This window comes from Mandrillus leucophaeus, unplaced genomic scaffold (assembly GCF_000951045.1).
Source record: "Mandrillus leucophaeus isolate KB7577 unplaced genomic scaffold, Mleu.le_1.0 Scaffold719, whole genome shotgun sequence".
NCBI lineage: Eukaryota > Metazoa > Chordata > Mammalia > Primates > Cercopithecidae > Mandrillus > Mandrillus leucophaeus.
Window position 1 is genome coordinate 781,997 of NW_012107797.1, and position 21,437 is coordinate 803,433.

Below are 21,437 nucleotides of genomic sequence, written 5' to 3' on the forward strand. Positions count from 1 at the left end.
TGAAACAAATGGAATAATAGAAAGTTTCAGCAAAGAAATAAAAGACACGAGGAGAGCCAAATGAAAATTTTAGAACTTAAAAGTACAATACCTGAAATTAAAAAAAAAAAAAAAAACTCAATGAATGGGTTCAACTGTAGAATGGAGAAGAGAGGACAGGGGAAAGAATCAGGGAGAAGGCAGAACAGTAGAAATTACCCACTCTGGAAATAAAGCCAAAACAAAAGAAAATAGACTGAGAAATATAGAGAATATAGACTGAGAAAATAGACTGAAAAAATGAACAGAGCCTCATGGACATGTGAGGATTTTAACAGAAGATCTAACATTCATGTCATCAGAATCCCAGGAGAGTAGACAGAAGGCAAGACTGAAGGAGAACTCAAAGAGACAATGGCTGAAAACTTCTCAAACTGGCAGAGGACATAAATGCTCAGATTGAAGAAGTTGAAAACAAACAGGACATACCCAGAGAAATCCATTCCAAGTGCATCATAGTCAAGCTTATTAAAACTAAAGACAAAACAAAATAAAACCTTGAAAGTAGTCAAAGAGCAACATTGCCTTTAGGGGAAAAGACAAAAATTACCAACATCAGAAGGGAAACACAGAACATCATTACGGATCCTGCAGATATCTAAAAGATAATAAGGGGACATTATGAATAGCTCTAAACACATACATTGGATAACTTAGATGAAACGGACAAATCCTTGAAAAGTAGAAATTACCACAACTTAATAGGAAATACATAATTTGAATAACCTTTTAACTATTAAGAAAATTCAATTCATAATTTTAAACTTCCCTCAAAAATAAATTTACAGATCCAGATGGCTTCACTGGATAATTCTACCTAACATTTAAAGAATTAATACCAATTCTACATAGTCTCTTCTAGAAAATAGAAGAGGGAACATTTTTTAACACTTTCATCAAGGCTGTATTACCCTAACACCAAAACCAAAGACAGTGTTAAAAAAAGTATGGACCAATGCCCATTATGAATGTGGATGCAAAAATTCTTTACAAAATAGTACCAAGTACAATTCTGCTATATGTAAAAGGAATTCTAAGCCATGACCAAGTGGAGTTTATTCCAGAGATGCAAAGTTGGTTCGGTTTCAATCATCAATCAGTGTAATCCTCTTTACTAATAAACTAAAAAAGAGAAGTTACCTTATCATATCAATTGATACAGAAAAAAATTGACAAAATTCAATACCATGTTTCTCAAAAACTTTTAGAAAATTAAGAATAGGAGGGAACTTTCTCAACTGGATAAAGAATATTGACAGAAACCTACAACTAACATCATTCTTGATGTTGAAGACTGTTTTCCCCTAAGATCAGGAACGAGGCAAGAATGTCCACTCTCAATATAATGCTGCAAGTTCTACTCAAGAGCAACTATAATATCATTGTATTTAAAAAATACTATTCAATATATTTAATATATTGCTGGAAATTCTGGCCAATGCAAGAAGGCAAGGAAATGAAATAAAAGGCACACAGATATGAAAGAAACAAACTGTCTCTATTTGTAGATCACATGACAATCTATACAGAAAATCCATAAAAGAAATGATTTATGAAAGAAAAATTGGTAAACTGGACCTCACCAAGAGTAAAAACTTTTCTCTGAGAAATATCTAAGACAGTGATTCTAAAAAAACAAGCTACAGACTGAGAGAAATATTTACAAATCACTTATCTGACAAAGGACTCCATAGCTAGAATATATAAAGAACTCTCAAAACTCAACATTAAAAAGCAAACAATCCAAATAGAAAATTTATGAGATATGTGAAGAGACATTTCACTGAAGAAGAAACACAGATGTCAAATAAGCACATGAAAAGATGTTTAACATCATTAGCCATTAGGAAAATAAAAATTAGAGCAATGATAAGATGTCATTACACAGCTTTATGAACAGCAAAAATAAAAAATAGTGACAGTATCAAATTCAGATTGGGATGCAGAGAAGGGGTATCTCTAATGTGTTACCACCAACAATGTAACATGGTACAATCATGCTGGAAAATAGTTTGTCAGTTTCTTTAAAAAACTAAAAATACACTTATGAACCAGCAATTGAACTCCTGAACATTTAGTCTAGAGAGAGGAAACTTACATGCGCACAAAAACTTGCTTATGATGTTTCATACAAACTTTATCTGTAATGACCCAAAACTGGATACAACCAAAGACTCTCAGTAAGTGAATACTTAAACATACATGGAGTACTACTAAGCTATACAAAGGCACTCTCCTGAAACATGCAACAACTCGGATGGATCTCAGGACATTATGCTGAGTTTAAAAAAAAAAAAAAAAGCCAATCTCAAAAGATCATATTCTCTATGATTCCATTTAAGTAACATTCTCAAAATGACAAAATTATGGAGGTGGAAAGAGATTAGTGTTTGTCAGGGGTTAGAGATGGTGAAGAGGAAGAGGATGAGTGAAACTAACATGGGTACGTGGCATGACAGAGACCTTTGTGGTGATGGAACAGGTTTGTATCTTGATTGTGGTGGTGGCTACTCAAGTCTACACCTGTGACAAAATGCAGAACATATACACACATTGTACTAACGTCAAGTATCTTGCTACAATTATGTAAGATGTTGCCATTGGGGGAAACTGGATGAAGGATACTAGGGTCCTCTCAGTACTATCTTTGTAACTTCCCATGAATCTCTGATTATTTCAGAGCAAAAAGTTAAAAAATAACCGAAGTATAAGTCCACTTTTACAGCACTTAAAAACTGGTAATAGTTAATCTACGATGTCAGAAGTCAGTATAGTGGTTCCTCACCATAGGGCAGTGACTAGAAGGAACAAAGGGGGCTTCTGGGCACAGGTGATGTCCTGGTCTTTGGACTGAGGCCAGTTACATGGGTGTATTCAAATGCCTTGCATGAAACTGAACACTTAAAATATTTGCACTTTTCTGCAGGTGTGCAGGTGTGTTATATTCATGATTAAAAGGTCATAATGAATTAAGTGAAAAAAGCATTCAGTTGTATATGAGATTACCTGTGAGTACTATAAACAAATATGTTCTGGAAGGTGTCCTTTGCAGAGGGCAATTGGGAGGTAAAGACAGAGAGAGATGCCTACTTCTTGCTTTATACTTTTCTGTGCTGTTGGAATTTTTAAAAATACTCACTATGGAGACTCCAGCCAGAAAGCCAGCTTTGACCTTTCCCACTGTCTGGGTCCCTCTTGGCCTTGGGCTGGCTCCTATGACATCACTTACCACTACTAGAGGATGGGGCTTTTAAGCCTCTAACCAACCGAATCTAGACAGCTGTTAGTTGTGTGCAGTGAAGCATTTAATCAATCACTGTGGCTTTTCTCCATAATGCAAATGCTTTCCTGGAATGACAGGGCTACTGGGCCTCACCCTTGGCAGAGTGGCAGGTGGGTGGGCTTTTCTTTCTGATCGTATTGAATATATGAGTCTACTGTCCTTCACCTGATCCCAGCCCCTTAGACTGTTCCTCTCCTCACTTGTCAGACATAGATCCCACTGCCAGCCCATTCACTCCACTTACAGAACCTGAGCCTTCCTCCAAGTCCCATGTTTCCAGGAAGTCTTGAATGCAACAGAGACTCTTAGGCTTTAGAGCTAGACACCCCAGTTCAAACCCTGAGCAGTTCTGCTGATGATAAACTCCCTAACCATGGGCAAGCTTTTATTTACTCTTCTGTAACATAGAAATACAGGCACATTCCTGGCATGACTGTTGGGAGGATTGAATGTAGCCATGTGAATAAAGTACTCGGTCCAGAATCTGTCACATGATGAGAGCTTTGATAAATGTCCATTCCCTTTCCTGGGGGCTCCATTTACCCATTCCTACCCAACGCATCTAAAATGATCTCCAAACACACTTGTGTTATAAACTATTCAGCAAGTCAAATGTGCTTGTTGGGGGCTGTTTATGCATACTCCCTCCTCAAATTAATTGTAAATCTGTGGAGACCAGAAATGGCCCCTGACATCCTCAGTGCACCGTCCCACCTCTCACACACAGTAGATCCTCAATAAGTGTTGATGGAGGCACTGGCCATCCCATTCCAATAGGGGCTCCCCATCTACCCGCTTGAACACACTGATGTTCAAGCCCATAGGAGACAACCAGATGCCAAAGGACTTGACATTTCAGAAATGCAATCAAACACTTAACATGCCAATCTAGCAGCCATCTGAGTATCCTTTTCTCAGACCCAGAGAGCTCTTGATAAGTCAAGACCACTTTTACACTGGTCTATGATAGCCACTTACTAGCTATGTGGTGTCGGGCAAGCTCTGAAACCTCTCTGAACCTCCACATTCTTGTTGATGTATTAATACATAACCTGCCACATAGGACCTTTACATACCGGAAGGACTGGAAATGAGCAGGAACTCAGGTTTGGGTCCAGTTTCCACCATATCCTTTCCTTCCTCTGGGCCACCAAGTCAAGAGTCCCTCTGCATGCTGCTGGAGGATCTTTGTCCCTGGATTCAGATCTGTGAAGTCCCCTGGTCTGTCACATTCCATTTATGAGTAAATTGCAGAATGGTTCCTCAGAGAGCCTGGTTGCCTTCCCTCTTCCCAGGACTGACTCAACATGTCCCAAGTGGTTACTGAGCTCTGGCTCTATGCCAGAAGGGGCTATGCGCACCATCCCCTTCCTCATGAAGCAGGTAGTCGAGAGCAGCAAATGAGAGCCACATGTATAATATCATATTTTCTAGTAGCCACATTAAAGCAGTAAACAAGCACACACCTATAATCTCAGGTACTCTGGTTGGAGGATCACTTGAGCCCAGAAGGTCGAGACCAGCCCTAGCAACATAGCAAGATCTGGTCTCTACAGAAAAAAAAAAAAAAATTAGTCGGTGTGGTGGCACATGCCTGCAGTCCCAGCTACTCAGGAAGCTGAGGCAGGAGGATCACTTTAGTCTGGGAGGTCAAGGCTGCAGTGAACAAGCCTGGGTAACAGAGAGAGACCCTGGCAAAAAAAAACACAAAAAAACAGACAGAAACAAACAAATAAAATGTTAATATTATTTTTATTTAACATGAATATATTAAAATAATTGTTTCAACATGTAATCAACATAAATTATTCATAAGCTAGCTTACCCTTTCTGTACTAGGTCTTTTAATTCACATGTGATTTTATACTCTCCACCTCTCACTTCTGAGGAGCCACATTTCAAGTGCTGCCCAGTCACACTTGGCAGGTGCTGCCGTTCTGGACAACACAACTCCAGCCCTGCCCCGGGACCTGGTGAAGCACTTAACGTCAATTCTCTTGGCAGTTCCTAATAGAGCCAATCTCACTGGAGCCCTGTTCTGTTTTGGCCAGGGCCAGCTTCTGAGCATCCCAGCGGCCTATGGGGATCTGGAGATGGTCCGCTATCTACTCAGCGAGAGACTGGTGGAGCTGCCCACCGAGCCCATGGATGACAACCCAGCCGTGGTAGCAGCGTATTTTGGGCACACGGCCATTGTGCAGGAATTGCTTGAGTCCTTACCAGGTAAATCACAGGGCATGAGCTCTTAACCATGTCTCAGGGCACCTCTTCTTAGGCATCACCCCAAAATGTTTACTTCTTCATGCTTTCACCAATAATGAGATCAAGAAATCCAGGGCAGGCCACTGACACCCAAACAAAGTGAAGCTTGCCTGCTAGCCACATCCCACCTCTCACTCCCATGAACTCATAAGAGAAAGTCTCAAACACCATATTTCATAAAGAATGTAATTAACATTGCTTTTTAAAAAAATAATTAATAGACCTTGGTCTTTTTAGAGAAGTTTTAGATTTATGGAAAAAATTGATTGGAGTGTATAGAGTTCCAGAATTAATGATTTGAAGGTATGTTAACAGAAAACAGGTGATCCCTAATTCACTTACACAAGAATGTCTAGGTAAGAGAGACAGAGTAATCATACTAGTAACTTGTATTGAGATGGGGATGCAGCAGTCTTAGGAGGCAGGTGCTATATTTCAGGGCCATGGTTTTAAGATGAGGAAACCAAAGCTCAGAGAAGTGAGCTCCACCGTACTCCCTCCACACGGTTTTCCCTATAACTCTGTTTTGCATTAGTGTGGTACATTTGCGACAATTGATCAACTAATATTGATACCTTCTTATTAACTAAAGTCCATCGCTTACATTGCAATTCATTCTTGCTGTTGTAGATCCCATCGGTTTTGACAAATGGATAATGACACGTATCCATCAGTACAGTATTACACAGAACAGTTTCACTGCCCTAAAAATCCTCTGTGCTCCACCCCTCCCCTGACCCCATCCCTCCCTCCCTCCCTCCCCTGGCCCCTGGCAACTACTGATTTTTTTAGTATCTTTGCCTTTTCCAGAACATCGCTTTAGTTGGAATCCCACAGTATGTAGCCATTTCAAACTCACTTCTTTCCCATAGCAATATGCATTTAAGGTTTCTCCATGCCTGTTTGTGACTTGATAGCTGAATAATATTCCATTGTATTTGTGTACCACACTATGTTGCTTTTATGGGAACTATTTTTTTCTTTGGTGAACTCAAGATGTCCTGGTCTCCTGTAATTTCCCGTGGTGGTCTTAGCTCAGAAACACTGCACCAGTCTAGGCAGGCATCGCTACAGTTATAGGTTGAGGCACACCCTAGCAGTGGTCTTTGGGAGTTAGGATTTTGCTTGGGAGCCAGGGCCCACCTCTTGGGTGGGAGAACATGCAGTCGCCCAGGGCTCTGCACCTAGAAGGGCCCACGTTTTGTTTAATACTCTGTACTCACTATCTTAAAATGTTCCATGATTTTTAAACAAGAGGCCCCATTCTTTTCATTCTGCATTGGGCCTCACCCCTTATATAGCAGCCTGTTTGAGAGTTTCCAGCTGTGTGCTTTGGTAGATCTGTGCTCAGAGCTGGTTCCAAGCTGGTGTTCCCCTCATATGTCTGAAGGCAGAATGACATTATGGGCAGAAATCAGAGCAATTTTAGGGTCCATGAGAAGACTAAGACAAGACATAGGAGGGCAGAGAGGAGCTTGGGTGCCCCTAAGGAGCCAAAGGCTGACCTGCCTCTTTTCAGGGAGCCCCAAGATTAGCTGTGTTCTAGCCCTGAAGAGTCTACGCCAGCTGACTCAGTCACCTAATGTTAGCTAATATTTATTGAATACTGCCAAGTGCTGAGCACTTTGTAGAACTTGAGAGACACAGAGAATTTTTTTAAAGATTTTCCCAGCCTTTTAGTACCTCCTGGCCAAGCAGGGGAAATTAAGGCAGAAAGGAGTAACGTTGTGCAATGTAATTATGCTGAGGTTGAAGTATTTTTACACAGAGGTCTGGGAGCACACCAGGGGGCAGGTTTGTCTGGATGCTGGATGGGGTCTCCCAAGGGAGTCTGACATCTGACTTGGGCTTTGCCGAGTGAATAGGAGTTTACTTGGCAGACAAGTGAGGGAAGGACTTGGGCTGCCTGCTTTTGCAGAACAGGAAGCATGGCTGAACCTCATCATGGTTTTCAACTGCTCCCAGGAGCATCCTGTCTTCAGCTCAACTCTGAGCAGAGCTGCTGAGGACTGAAGGATTTCAGACCATTGTGGTGGACTTTGCAGAAAGTGCAGAGATGGGAAAAACAGTGTGTACCATCCCTGCACTTCCTGCAAAGGAGTTCCCAAGCTGGAAGGGAAGTCAGCCATGGTCAGGAGTAAGTTAAGACAAGAAGACAAACAAGAGTCAGGCCGGACATGGTGGCTCATGCCTGTAATCCCAACACATTGGGAGGCCAAGGCAAGAAGATCACTTGAGCCCAGGAGTTCATGACCAGCCTGAGTAACATAGTGAGACTCTGTCTCTACAAAAAAAAAAAATTCTAAATTAACCAGGCATGGTGGCACATGCCTATATTCCCAGGTACTCGGGAGGCTGAAGTGAGAGAATGACTTGAGCCCAGGAGTCCGAGGCTGCAGTCAGCTATGATCACATTACTATACCCCAGGCTGAGATAGAAGGAGACCCTCTCTCAAACAAAAAGCAAAAACAAGCAGCAGCTAGAGAACAAAGGAGGGTTTGAGAAGAAGAGGGATGAGAGGTTGATGGGATTTATTCTTTGAAGCATGTTGTTAAGTGATTGCTGGTCTCTGAAGCTGAGCAGGGAGGAAGAGGGGCTCCTCTGAGTGTCATTGGCCTTAGGCTGTAGACAATACCTGTAGGGGTTTTGTGTGGTTAAGAGAGCACCCTTTGATTTTAGACAAAGCAAGGTTTAAGTCTTGACCTTGTTATTTACCAACTATGGGACCTTCAGGAAGTTTCCCTGCTGGGTATGTCCCGCAGACCCTGGCTGATGGATGAAATGAGTGCTCAGACACAGGTATACAGTGTAAGAGCAGCTGGGTGACTGCCTGGCTCTAGTGGCCAGAGAGCAGCCTGGAGAAGCTAGAGCTGCTTGCTTTTATTCAATGCAAGCACAATGCCGAAAACCTGGAGCGAGCACAACCTGTACGTAATTAACATTTATTGTTCCCCTTTCAGGGAATGGCAAGTCAGCAGATGATCAAAGGTCAGTTCCTGGTCACCATAAGTAAATAAGCCTGTTTAAGCTACATTTCCCTACACTCCTTGCCCTCTGCCTTCAGCTATTTTCCCCCAGGGCTCTGCAGAACCTTCTGAACTTTCAGAAGGTTTGCGTCCTTTCACTGTAGTTTTTCCCACCACTCTGACCAATCTCCTACATTTCCAAACCTCCTCTCTGAGCTTTGGTTTCCTCATCTTAAAATCATGGTCCTGAAATACAATGCCTGCCTCCAAAGACTGACACATCCTCATCTCAACAGAAGTTACTAGCATGGTTATTGTGTTTCTCTTACCTAGATATTCTTGTGTAAGTGAATTAGAGGTCACTTATTTTCTGTTAACATACCTACAAATAATTAATTCTGGTTAACAGTAGAGGGAGAAGAAGGGATATTTATTTGGCACTGGCTCCAGCCTCAGTCCTATGCTACATGTTTATTTTGGTGAATAACAGGGCCGTCCTGACCCTGCTTTCATTCACGTCCTGTCATGAAGGAGAGGGTCACTCTCTCCTCACTTGGGAGCACTTTGATCCCTAAGACTATGTGCCTCTGGAAATGAGACAGTGTTATGATGCATTTGGGAAATGTCCATGCAGAAGATGAGGTCATTTTTCCATGGCAACTAGACCCAGAAGATATTGCACTATTTTGAACTTGAAGATATTGTAACATTTCAGCCCACACTGTCCCTGTTAACTCAATGTGCTAAGTGTTATTTCATCCTGGAATTAAGTAGGCAGTTCTATTGGGGAGAAATTCTCAGTTTTAGGCCTGACAGATCCATTTCTTTCACCAAAGCTTTTATTATTATTATTCATGAAAGTAATATATGTATATTATAGATAATTTTAAAATGTGGGAAAGTGTTAGTACTCTAATAATACAATGACACAACATAATGAGTTAGGATTTATTGATCCAGGCACTTGACACACATTTTGTGATGTAGTCCTCACATTAAACTTGGGAGGATGAGTATTATTATTCCAATTTTACCAACAGCCAAACTAAGAGAGAGATTAAGAAATGTGTCCAAAATTGCATAGCTAAATTATTTTAACTCTAAAATGCCTGTCTCCAAAGTTCATACTCCTGCATGTAATGTTACTCTAGGGGAGGGGTGAGGGCAGGGGAGAGCCCAGAGATAATACCACAACACTGGGGTAGTTCTTTCTAGTCTTATTTCCACACATTCATTTTTTATTTGGCTAAGATCAAGCTGGATATGCCATTTTTAATCCTACCTTTCATTGCTTGGCATTTTCTGACAAGCAGGTGGGGGAATGAAGTATGGAAATGTCATATGCAATTCAGAGGGGCTATTCCAGAAACCACTATCAACTCAACAGAAGCAACTTTCAGCTGGAAACAGGACAGCTGGATTTTTTTTTTTAACTTTTACTTTAGGTTCAGGGGTACCTGTGCAGGTTTGTTACATGGGTAAACTGCATGTTGCTGGGGTTTGGTATGCAGATTATTTTGTCACCTGGGTAATAAGCATAGTACCCAACAGGTAGTTTTTTAATCTTCACCCTTTTTCCTCCTTCTGCCCTCAAGTAGTCCCCAGTGTCTGTTGTTCCTTTCTTTGTGTCCATGTTCATTCAATGTTTAGCTTCCCCTTATAAGTGATAACATGCAGTATTTGGTTTTCTGTTCCTGTGTTAGTTCACTTAGGATAATCACCTCCAACTCCATCCATGTTGCTGCAAAGGACATGATCTCATTCTTTTTTATGGCTGTATAGTATTCCATGGTGCAAATGTACCACATTTTATTTGACCAGTCCATTGTTACTAATGATCTAAGAGAAGAGCAGAGTGGGAGCAAGTAGCACCCTTCAGTGGTACTTTCCCTTTGTCCTGCCATCTCCTGCCAGGTCCCTGCAGTCCCCAGCGGCTGCTGAACTGGATGCTGGCCTTGGCTTGCCAACAAGGGCACCTGGGGGTTGTGAAGCTCCTGGTCCTGACGCACGGGGCTGACCCAGAGAGCTACGCTGTCAGGAAGAATGAGTTCCCAGTCATCGTGCGCTTGCCCCTGTATGCGGCCATCAAGTCAGGTGGGTTTCCCCACTACCCCGAGTCAACCCTGACCATGCAAACCATCTCAGCCTCCAGATGTGGGACTGTGTCTTTATTCTCACTCTTGGCTCTCAAATTACCTCTGTGAGGAGACTTTTGCAATTCCTGTTCTGTGTTTCTTTTTCAAAATATCTGCACCCTTCCTCATTTCCCCCTTACTTGCCCCCGCAAGGGAATTTCAGTGACAGAGACTGACTGTGTCTAATGGGACTGTTGTATGAGGCACTCCAAAGGGCAAAGCCCCACAGAAATTCTCCTACTAATGGGAACTTGATGCATCAAGAGAAGTAAATAGAGAAGTCCAACCAGCACAAGTACCTTTTCAGTTTCCATTCCACATATCAGAGTCTGCCCTTCCAACAGCTATGACACTTTCTGTACCTGCATGCCTTTAGCTTTCTGGTTTTGTTCCTTTAGGGAATGAAGACATTGCAATATTCCTGCTTCGGCATGGGGCCTATTTCTGTTCCTACATCTTACTGGATAGTCCTGACCCCAGCAAACATCTGCTGAGAAAGTATTTCATTGAAGCCAGTGCCTTGCCCAGCAGTTATCCGGGAAAAACAGTGAGTAGTCACTGCCTGTGGAGTGTATTTAGTTCCTTTTGTATTGCTGTAACAGAATCCCACCGACTGGATAATTTATAATAAACAGAAATATATTTGGCTTACAGTTCTGGAGACTGAGAAGTCCAAGAGCATAGTGCTGGTGTCTGGTGAGGGCCTTTATGCTGTGGTATCCCATGGCAAAAGTGCTGGTATCTGGTGAGGGCCTTCATGCAGTCGTATCCCATGACAGAAGGTGAAGAGCAAGAGACCAACAGACTGAGAGGGAAGAACTCACTTTTATACCAACCCACCCTCAAAATAACATAACAACATTAATCCATTTATGACGGTGGGGCCTTCTTGGCCTAATCGCCTCTTAATGGTCCCACCCCTTAATATCTTCACAACAGCAATTACATTTCATCATGAGTTTTGAAGGGGACATCTGGGCTTCATCCCCCTCCCAAAGTCTTTTTGTTTGTTTTTGTTTTTGTTTTCGTGATTTTTTCAAAAATTGATTAAAGATATCATATTTAACATATTTCTTTTTTAAATTTTTAGGTGTTAAATTTTAAAATTACTAAAGTTATATATGATTGTTATAACAAGTGATCACAATTGAGAGTGGCAATAAAAATTATGAATCTTCTGCCCTTGAAGTAAATAATTTAACAACCTGGTAGGGATCTTTTCACATCCTTCTATATGCAATGCTATACAAACATTTATAAACCTATATAGGTTTTAGTTTTAATTTCCCATTTTGATAACAAAAATAGTATTGCATTATTTACATTATCTTCAACTTGGCTTTTTAAAGGTAGTACTCTATCATAAACTTCCTCTAGATCAGTTAGTGTAGCTACAACTCATTCTTTTAGGTACATTCTTTAAATACATAGAGCCAATGTAGCTTAGTTGACATAGCTCTCCTCCTATTGGTGAACATTTGAGTATTTCTTTTTTTTTTTTTTCCTCTTGCGATATAGCCTTATTTGCTATGGCATGTTTGCCTATGTAGAGCACAGTCCTAAAAGTGGACTGCTTTGGAAACACTGCCCACAAACATTCTGGTGATTCACACTTTCACCAGCAACATATGGGATTCTCTGTCTCCACACCTCAGCCAGCATTAGGCATCCTGGAGCCTATTAATTTTCATCAGTGTGATAGGCAAAAATAATATCACCTTATTTTAATTTCCATGTTATAGTATTAATCTGCATTCCCTTTATGTGAACTGCCTGTTAATGTTGGTTGATTATTTTTTCTAAAGGATTGTTTGTCTTTTTTTCTTTCTCACTTTGGAGGGTTTTTTTTTTTTTTTTTTTTTTTGAACATTAGAGATTTTTAAGACTTTGTTTATCATAAATGTTGCCAATATTTTTCCCAATCCATTATTTTTCTTTTTTTGTTATCTTTTGTGATAGCAAAGATAAAATAATACATAATTCAATATGTTCATCTTTTCCTTTCTGGTATGTGGTTATGCAAGAAGGCCACTTTCTCTCTAATTTTATTTCACTATTCTCCTGGAGTTCCTTGTAATGTTTTCATTCATTTAGTTTTTACATTTTAAGCTTTAACCTTTCTGGTATTTATTTGTGTGTATTGTATGAGGGAAGTGGCAGAGGGTGGAGGTGGCTAACTTTTATCTCTTCCAGATAACCAGTTACTCTAGCACAATTTTTAAAATAAAGTTTTCTTTTTCCTGCGAATTGAAATGTCACCATTGGCATTTTCCCCAGTACCTATATCTGTATACATTTTGGGATTCTCAGTACTGGTTCACTGGCCTATTAATCTGTTTCTGGCAAATGTCATATTGTTTTGATTATAGGCACTGCATTTAAGTCTTACAATCTGTTAATGCAAGTTTTCTGTTCATTTGTTTTTTCCAAAGATATCTTGACTGGACTATTATCAGACATTTGTTTTTCTATTTTGCTCATTTCCCATAGTGACTCTATTTTGTAGCTTTTATGTTCTTTAGTGAGATTTTTTTCCTTTCTTCCTAAAAGTCCTGGACCTGTCTTGTCTATTTGTGACATTTTTATTGTTTTTGCTACCATATTAATGAACTATCTATATATTTATATAACTCTTTTCCATTTCAATTCCAACCTGATATTACTGGTATGGAGAAAAGTTGTTTTGTTTATTTCTATTTTATCCAATTCCTTTTCCATATTCTCTTGTTCACTCTAATGTAGTTTTTACTAGAATTCCTTAATACTTTTGGATATATGATCACATATTCTGCAATTTCAAAACAAGTTTATCTCTTCTAATATTTATACAACTATTATTCCATGTCTTATTGTGTATCTTTAGCAATTTCAAAAGTTGAATAATCGTGATTCTAGCGGTCATATCTATCTTATTCCTGATTTTAAAGGTCTTGGTGTCACCAGTTTATGAGCATTTGCTCTAGACAGTTAGCAAATAGGTTCTTGTTATATTTAGGTAGTTTCCATGTATTCATTTTTGCTTTGAGTTTTTATTAGGAAACATTGCTGAATTTTTCAAATCCCTTTTTGCAGCAATTAGTGTATTCATATACACTTTAATTTATTACTTTAATTTATTAATTGAATAAATGATTATGATAGATGTTGACTCAACCTTGAACTCCTACTATAAATGCTAATTGTCTTTTTTTAACTGCTGGATTTGATCTGTTGATATTTGATTTACAGTTTCTGCATCTGTGTTTACAGGTGAATTGATCTATATTTTTCTATTTTTAATGTTTTTATGTGGTTTTATATAAGACAATGCTAGCTTTACAAAATAACCTGGGGAACTTCCCATCTTATTATTGTCTGGAGAAGTCTCATAGGAATTATTTATTGTTAATGGTTAATTAGATAAAGTAGATCTTTATTTTCTGATTGCTTTTGAAGTCATTTGTCAATTCACATTGTCTGCTTTCCCTTATATGCAAATCAGGAAATTATATTTTGGTAGAAAATTATCCATTTCCTTTAGGTTTTTTAATTTGCCATCATAATGTTGCATTGACATTTTTCTTATTCTTTTCTTCTATATCTATACTTATATTACTCTTTTCATTTATGCTGTTGAACAATTTTACTTTTTCTCTTTCAAACTTAATCAAATCAGCCAAAGATTTATGTTAAAACACAAGGAACTGTCAAGGAACGTGATAGATTTTTTTAATTACTTGCTTTATTTGTTATTTCATTAATTTTCACTTCTGTCTGTATTAAAACCCTCTTCATATGGTTGTTTTGGGGGTTTTTGTTTTTGTTTATTTTTGTTTTTGTTCTTTGAGATGGAGTTTCGCTCTTGTCACCCAGGCTGGCGTGCAATGGCATGGTCTCAGCTCACTGTAACCTCTGTCTCCCAGGTCCAAGCAATTCCCCTGCCCCATACCTGGCTTCTGGCTTTATGACTCATCAATACCTATTTTGGTTATATCAAATGGCCACCTTAATCCTGTTGATGTCTCTATCCTTGAAATTGAGTTTGTTTTCTCTTCACGTGGCCACTTTGCCCTCTTTTTCTTTGTGTCAACCTTGCATAAATTTTCCCAGATATTTATGTTCAGGTTTTTGTCTGTCTCTTTACCGTAGGTATATTTCTTGTAAACAGCATTTGGGTTTTAATCTCATCTGAGTGTGTTGCTTTTGAAAGAGGAATCCACCCACTTCATATCTGTGTAGAACCTGTCCTATTAGTATATATTTTTCCATCTCTTTAATTTACTACTATTTCCTTTTTGCCCTTCCCTTATTCCTGCTGGTTTCCTAGTTTCTAAAGAATACTGATATTGTACTTTCTGTGTATTTCTACCTTTCATTCCTTAGTTGGTTTTCTCAGTTATAAAACAGGGTCAACAATAGTCTTCACCATGGAGGGCAGCTCTGCACTTAGCACAGGCCCTGGCATATAATAAGTGCTCAATAAATATTAGTTATATTGCTCTTAGCCTCACATCACCAAAGGAAATAATGATCATCTAACCCTTACATCTATGTAGTGCTTGTTATTTTTCCAAGCACTTTCTTATCTTATTAGGTCCTCATAAGACCTCAGTAAGAACTGCAGGGAATAGTGTCTGTTTTACAGATGAAATTATTGAGGTACAAAGACATTATGTTATTTGTCCAAGGATGACAAATACTAAACAGTATTGATGCTTAGACTCCCGAACGCAGGGCTTTCCCCAGTTCTCAGTTCCTGAACTATACCGCCTAGGTTTCACATAGACTAATGATTCTCTGCACATCAGAATCCCTGGGAACTTTTAAAAATCTGGATGCTCAGACCACATCCTACACTGATTAAATCCGAATCTGTGGGGTGACACCTGGCATGAGGAGTTTTAAAAATTCTCCAGATGATTCCAATGTGCACCCAAGGTCAAGAGCCAGTGACTCTGATTTTCTTGGTGTAAAGGTAAAAGCAGAAACGGCTGTTGTCTTCTACCTGTGATCTTTTCTGTGAGGTAACTCTTCTTACACATGCCAAGGTTGGCATAGAGCATGGAGGATGTGATTACTGCATTTTGTGAATGAAAAGACAAGGGAAAGGCAATGTTGCTTTTCCTCTCATTGGCTCTGTTGCGTGGAATCAGAAGAGGAAATGAAATTTCAGCACAACCTGAGTCACAAGGACCCCTTGAGCTTCCCCAAAGCAGATGGTATTTTTAGCATTCAAGTGAATTTCAAAAGCAAGTACTTTGGAGTGGGTGTACCTGGCTGCCCCATCATCTCCAACCTGCAACAGCACATTCCTTCTGTGCTGCTGGCAGAAGAGAGGAGAGAGGGGTCCAGGCAGAGGGTTCCAGCAGTCAGGGAGGATGACTCAGGAGCCAGAGGTAAGTGCTCCTACCTTCCTAGGTATCCAGTGGGATTAAACTGAGAGTTTGGATTGGTTCAGAATATTACACAAGGGTAGGCATTAAAAGGGTGCTTCACTGACATGATACATGGCCTGAAAACTCCTTTGGCACTGCTGGCACTTGTGGCTGTGACCTTGTTGAAGTAACAATTCCGTCAGGGCACACGTGACGGAGGTTGTTGCTCCAGCCCTGGTACAACAAGCAGTCATGGGCCACACGATGATGTCTTAGGGAGATCATGCATGTGCCGTCGTGTTTTTTGTGTGGTTGAGCTCTGCTTAACCCACCAGCTGGTCAGTATTTTTTAATGTAATTTGCTACCTGCGTGGAAGCCACAGCCGGTCCAGGTACAGCAGCCCCTCTGCATGTTTCTGGGTCAAGCATAGCCCGAATCAACCTCTGCCAGCAAAGGGAGAAAGTGCACAGAAACCCACATTTGTTTTCCATTGGCGGTGGCTGGCTGCTTGGGTTTTGTTGGTGTTTGGTTGAAGAAGGTTCCAGAGGCCACACTGTATGGTCTGGACTGCTGGAACACACTCTTTAAGGAACAAAAGTGAAGTAAAGTCAAACCTGGCCACGCTGTTTGCCTGGCTGGGCAGTGCTCCTCTTAAAGCTGCTGAAGTTTTGCCTGAACGTCTAATAAGAAGGCCTGCGTTCGTGGTGAACATCGTGTCAATATTTAGCTGTGTTGCCATAAGAAATAGCTTAATGCTTTGATGTTGTCACACCCAGAAAGGAAAAAGAAAACTCAGAAATGCCAGGAAAAGCCTAATCAGATCCCAGAATAACCACGATGTTCGTTCCTGTTCAGCAGTTAGAGAGCCAGGCTGAGGGCTCACTGGGGCTGTTTTAAATGTGGGAAGTAGACCAGACCTGAAATTAACTTTCAAACAACCCAACGGGGAAATTATTAATTTCCTTTTAAAAGTCTCTAATGATTTCAAATCTGGCAGCTAACCTAAAGAGAGAGGGACATTTATTATTACTTTTTGGATCAGTTCCGCCTTATGTAGCTTACAAGTTCCTGGTGCCCCACCCTTCATGTCTGCGTGTCAGTGCCTGAGCATAAGCAGCCCAGCTGTACATCCTCAGAGTTAAGGCAGGCGCTTTACTGGGGCCATGCAAGCTGCTGATGGAGGCAGCTGAGCCACGGCTGCGTGCTCATGAGAGTGCCTGATGGCCGGGGGCTGGTGGCCTTTCCTGAGGCCTCTGGGGAACATCCCTGTCTTAAGTAGGACCTCACATTTGGTGCAGAGGGTGGTATTCCAGAGTTTTGTGCATTGCAGAGCACTTCCGCACACGTCACCACTGCCCTGGTGCCACATACCCTCTTCTCAGCAGGCGGTGCTGCTATAGGACCAGACATGGGCACTGGCATTCCCAGAATTCAACCTGGCCCAGCAAGGCCCCCATGGTAAGAGCCAGTGCTGGGGCATGGACCCTGACTCCTCTTGGCCTGGCCTTTTCAACAATTGCTTGTGTGAACAGAAGAGGGTGCCCCTTCCATACCCTCTGAGAATCACGAAAGCAAACCCTGGACTGTTCCCAGCATCCTTCCACCAGTTCCACTTTTCTTGTGCCCTGGTGAGCAGTTCAGTCCATTGTCCCACACATGCCCATTTTCTCTAGGTTCCAAATACTGAAGCTTCCCCTGTCCTCTTCCTCGTCCATATGCTTTCCCTGTGGAACAGGAGACAAATGTAATGCTATCCATGTGTATGTTAGTGCTTCGTAGAACTCGAAAATGGGTAGCCAGGGGTCACATGGCAGAATAGTGAATGGGAACAGCACATGGCTTTTCAGTCCGGTGTTCATGCTGTCCTGCTGGATTTTAAGACATCCTACAAAGCAGCCAGCATATCAATCACTTGTATTTAGATAACAACAGAGAAAAATGATTAAGCTAGACAGGCAGAAACAGAAAAACTATTATTTGAACTTAAGTGACAAACTAGAGGACGTAATGAGAAAAGAATAAGAAAGAGAATAAGAGTAAGAAACATTATCCAAGGCTGTGAGAACTGTTGGATATCAGTACAGAGATTTAGGTTCATTACGATGCAAATGGATTCTAGACAAGTTAACGTTAAGCTTTGAAAACTCATCAGAATATGCATATCTATAGATATGATTATTAATATAATATCTATAGATCTTATATCTATAGATACATATATATTTAAAAGCATGTTTATCCCAGTTTTAAGAGGGAAATGATTGCCTTTCAATTTCTAAACATATATGAAGATATATGATCAGAAATAACATGAACATTAAAGCAAAATTATGTATACTAAAACATAATTTTAAAAAGAAAAGACACGGAAAATAGTTCGGAAAAAATAACTGACAAACAGTTAAATCCAAAGCAGATCACTGATGCAATTCCATGTCAGTTGATGATTGAATTTAATTTAGCCAAAGTTTATAGATCGCCTGCTAGATGCTTGGGACTCAGCAGTGATGGCTAGACTCTTGCCCTGGCTTTCACATTGCTCACAGATTCCACTAAGTAAAAATTTGAGACAAATGAACAGTTAATTTACATGTAAGAAAACACTGGCAGTAAATCGTGGCATGGAAACATATACAACATTACTGGCAATTACAGAAATTCAAATTAAAACAACTTGCAAGTACTGTCACACACCTATTAAACTAGCAAAAATAAATATACACACTGAGTAAGACATTTGGCAGAGCAGTAGAGCAACGGACACACCAATGTCTTCCTGCTGGCACTGTGAATTGGTTCCATATGTGTGGAAAGTAATTGGCATCATGTGGCAAAAGCTATAAACCTCTTTTCTCCCAGTGAACTGTTCTGAATTCAGTATTTCCTTTCTGAAGAATACCTCTAGGACATAATTCAAATGAAATCAATAGTGATCGCCACAAACATGGTCAAAGCACTGCTATTTGTGATAAGAAGACATGGGGGAAAGAAACCAACATGTCTGCTAAGTGTGGTGGCTCACGCCTATAATCCTAGCACATTGGGAGGTCGAGGTGGTGGATCACCTGAGGATAGGAGTTTGAGACCAGCCTGGCCAACATGGTGAAACCCCCGTCTCTACTGAAACTACAAACATTAGCTGGGTGTGGTGGTGCATGCCTATAATCCCAGTTACTGTGGGACTGAGACAGGAAAATCACTTGAAACCAGGAGGCAGGGTTGCAGTGAGCTGAGATAGTGCCATTGCACTTCAGCCTGGATGACAGAACAAGACTGTGTCTCAAAATAGAAAGAAGGAAGGAAGGAAGGAAGGAAGGAAGGAAGGAAGGAAGGAAGGAAGGAAGGAAGGAAAGAAAGAAGGAAGAAAGAAAGAGAAAAAGAAAGGAAGCCAACATATCGGGTGGCAGGCAAAGGCTATACCATCCATGCTGTACCCGCAAGCAGACCACGCCTCGTCAGGTAAAAGCGAGCCTGCCCCCTCAGCACTCAGCACACTGCTGCTCCTTGACCCAGGACACCCTGCAGATCCCCACACAATACCCTCAGGAAGGCCTTCCTTAACCCTCAGGCGTAGTCACTTGCCCCAACCCCAGCCTTCTATGTCTCAGAGCTCCCTGTCAGTTTTATTCAAAGCACTAAACAAAGTTTGGGGTTATCTGTTTGGGTGACATTCTTCTTTAATCAATTTCTCCACATGACTGGAAGCCTCCTCAAAGCAGAAACCTTGGCCAATTTTACTCACCCTGTGTTTTCCTCTCGGTGTAGGGCTTGGAACAGAATGGATAGGTGAGTAGGTAGAAAATGCATGGGTGGGTGGGTGTGTGGATGGATGGATAGATGGATAGTTGCATGGATAGATAGATGGGTCAGTGGATGGTTGCATGGATGGATAGGAGGATGGTAGATGGACGAATGGATAGATTGATGGATAGATAGATGGGTGGGTAGATGGGTGGGTTGATGGTTACATGGTTGCATGGATGGATGGATGAATGGATGGATAGATAGATGGGTGGGTAGATGGGTAGGTGGATGATTGCATGGTTGCATGGATGAACAGGTGGGTGGGTGGATAGGTGGATGGGTGAATGAATGGGTGGATGGTTGAAATTTTTGTATGCAATATCTTCCCTTCGTTTACATAGGGCCTCATAGCTTTAAAAAAGTACTTTGCCAAAATATTGTATTTTAATCTCTTATACAGCCTGTGAGGTGGAAGTTTTGTCTTTATTTACAAGTTGAGAAAACTGAGGGTTCTCTCAAAAGCAAGTTAAGTATCTTAGTTAACTGCAGACACCATATTTTTATTTCTTGCATTTTTTTCCCCTCTCTCAAATTGCTATTGGCAAAATTCCTAAGTTGGAACTAGTGACCGGAGATTTCTTGTAAGTTTCCTATTTTTAAAAGGAATGACTGAAATAATACAGAAAAACGTACAATGTTGCTTTTTGTTTAAAAAACCTCTGTACCTATTTTTAAAGAATTTTAGCAAAGAAAAAGTGATGCATTTTACTGAACACATCTTTTGGCATTCACTTGCTTAAAAGAGGAGCTCTGTTTCCCTTTCTCTGACAGAGTGTGCTGTGCTTCTCCCTAAATTACTGCGGTGCTGTTGTCTTTGTGTAGACCCTACCTGGCCAGAGAACTTAAATCTCTGAGTTTAGTTGTAGCTGATTAAATATTTTGTTGCAGTTTTGTATCCATGTACCTACATGTAATTGGGCTGGAATTTTAACGGCCCTTGCAAAGTAACTGGTTTTGACTCATAAAATGAAATGAGTCCTGTATTAAGGAACCACTTACATAACATAAGGACTATTTGTTATTTGAAATATTTAAGTGGGAAAAAATTATATTGAATTAGGAGCCTTTGGGAGTTGATTCTTTATATTCCTTGTTTGTTTCATACAATGTTCGCTTTTTCTCGGATTGTGTCACTGATAATTTTTATTTGGGTAAGTAAATCTTACATTTCTACTTCCAGATTGTTTGCCTAGAGTCTGGACTTGTAGCCACTGATTGTTACAATTACTGTTTAATACAGATTGTTACATGTTGATTGTTTAATACAGAATGTTACATGTTGACTGTTTAATATATGATCAGAAGCGTATATTGTAAGCTATTTTTGTGCTTAGGTTTCTCACTTATCTGGTTTCTATGGTAATATTTCCTTTCTTTGTTTAAACATATTGGCAGCTAACCACTAATTCTGATATTTACAATATTTTTAATAGACATGCTATTGTCAAAACTGACTTCATTGTTTTCTCTCATTTAGTCTTTTATTTAAGTGGGTAAGCCCCTCTTAGATTAGAAGGAAACTGTCCCCCCATTTTCTTGTCTCTCCTTTCCCTACTCCCTGTGGTAGTTATTCTCAAGTCCTTTCTGAAATT

The 21,437-nt window shown here is 40.4% G+C and overlaps 1 protein-coding gene across 1 annotated transcript in view; it reads left to right on the top strand.

Annotated features, from left to right (window-relative positions):
• The window catches only part of LRRK1 (leucine-rich repeat kinase 1), a 161,444-nt gene that overhangs the window by 73,828 nt on the left and 66,179 nt on the right, over window positions 1–21,437 (top strand). The window contains exons 4-6 of the mRNA XM_011965266.1: window positions 5,374–5,545; window positions 10,466–10,645; window positions 11,085–11,233. Coding sequence (XP_011820656.1) covers window positions 5,374–5,545; window positions 10,466–10,645; window positions 11,085–11,233 — 501 coding nt within the window. The remainder of the gene's footprint in view (window positions 1–5,373; window positions 5,546–10,465; window positions 10,646–11,084; window positions 11,234–21,437) is intronic.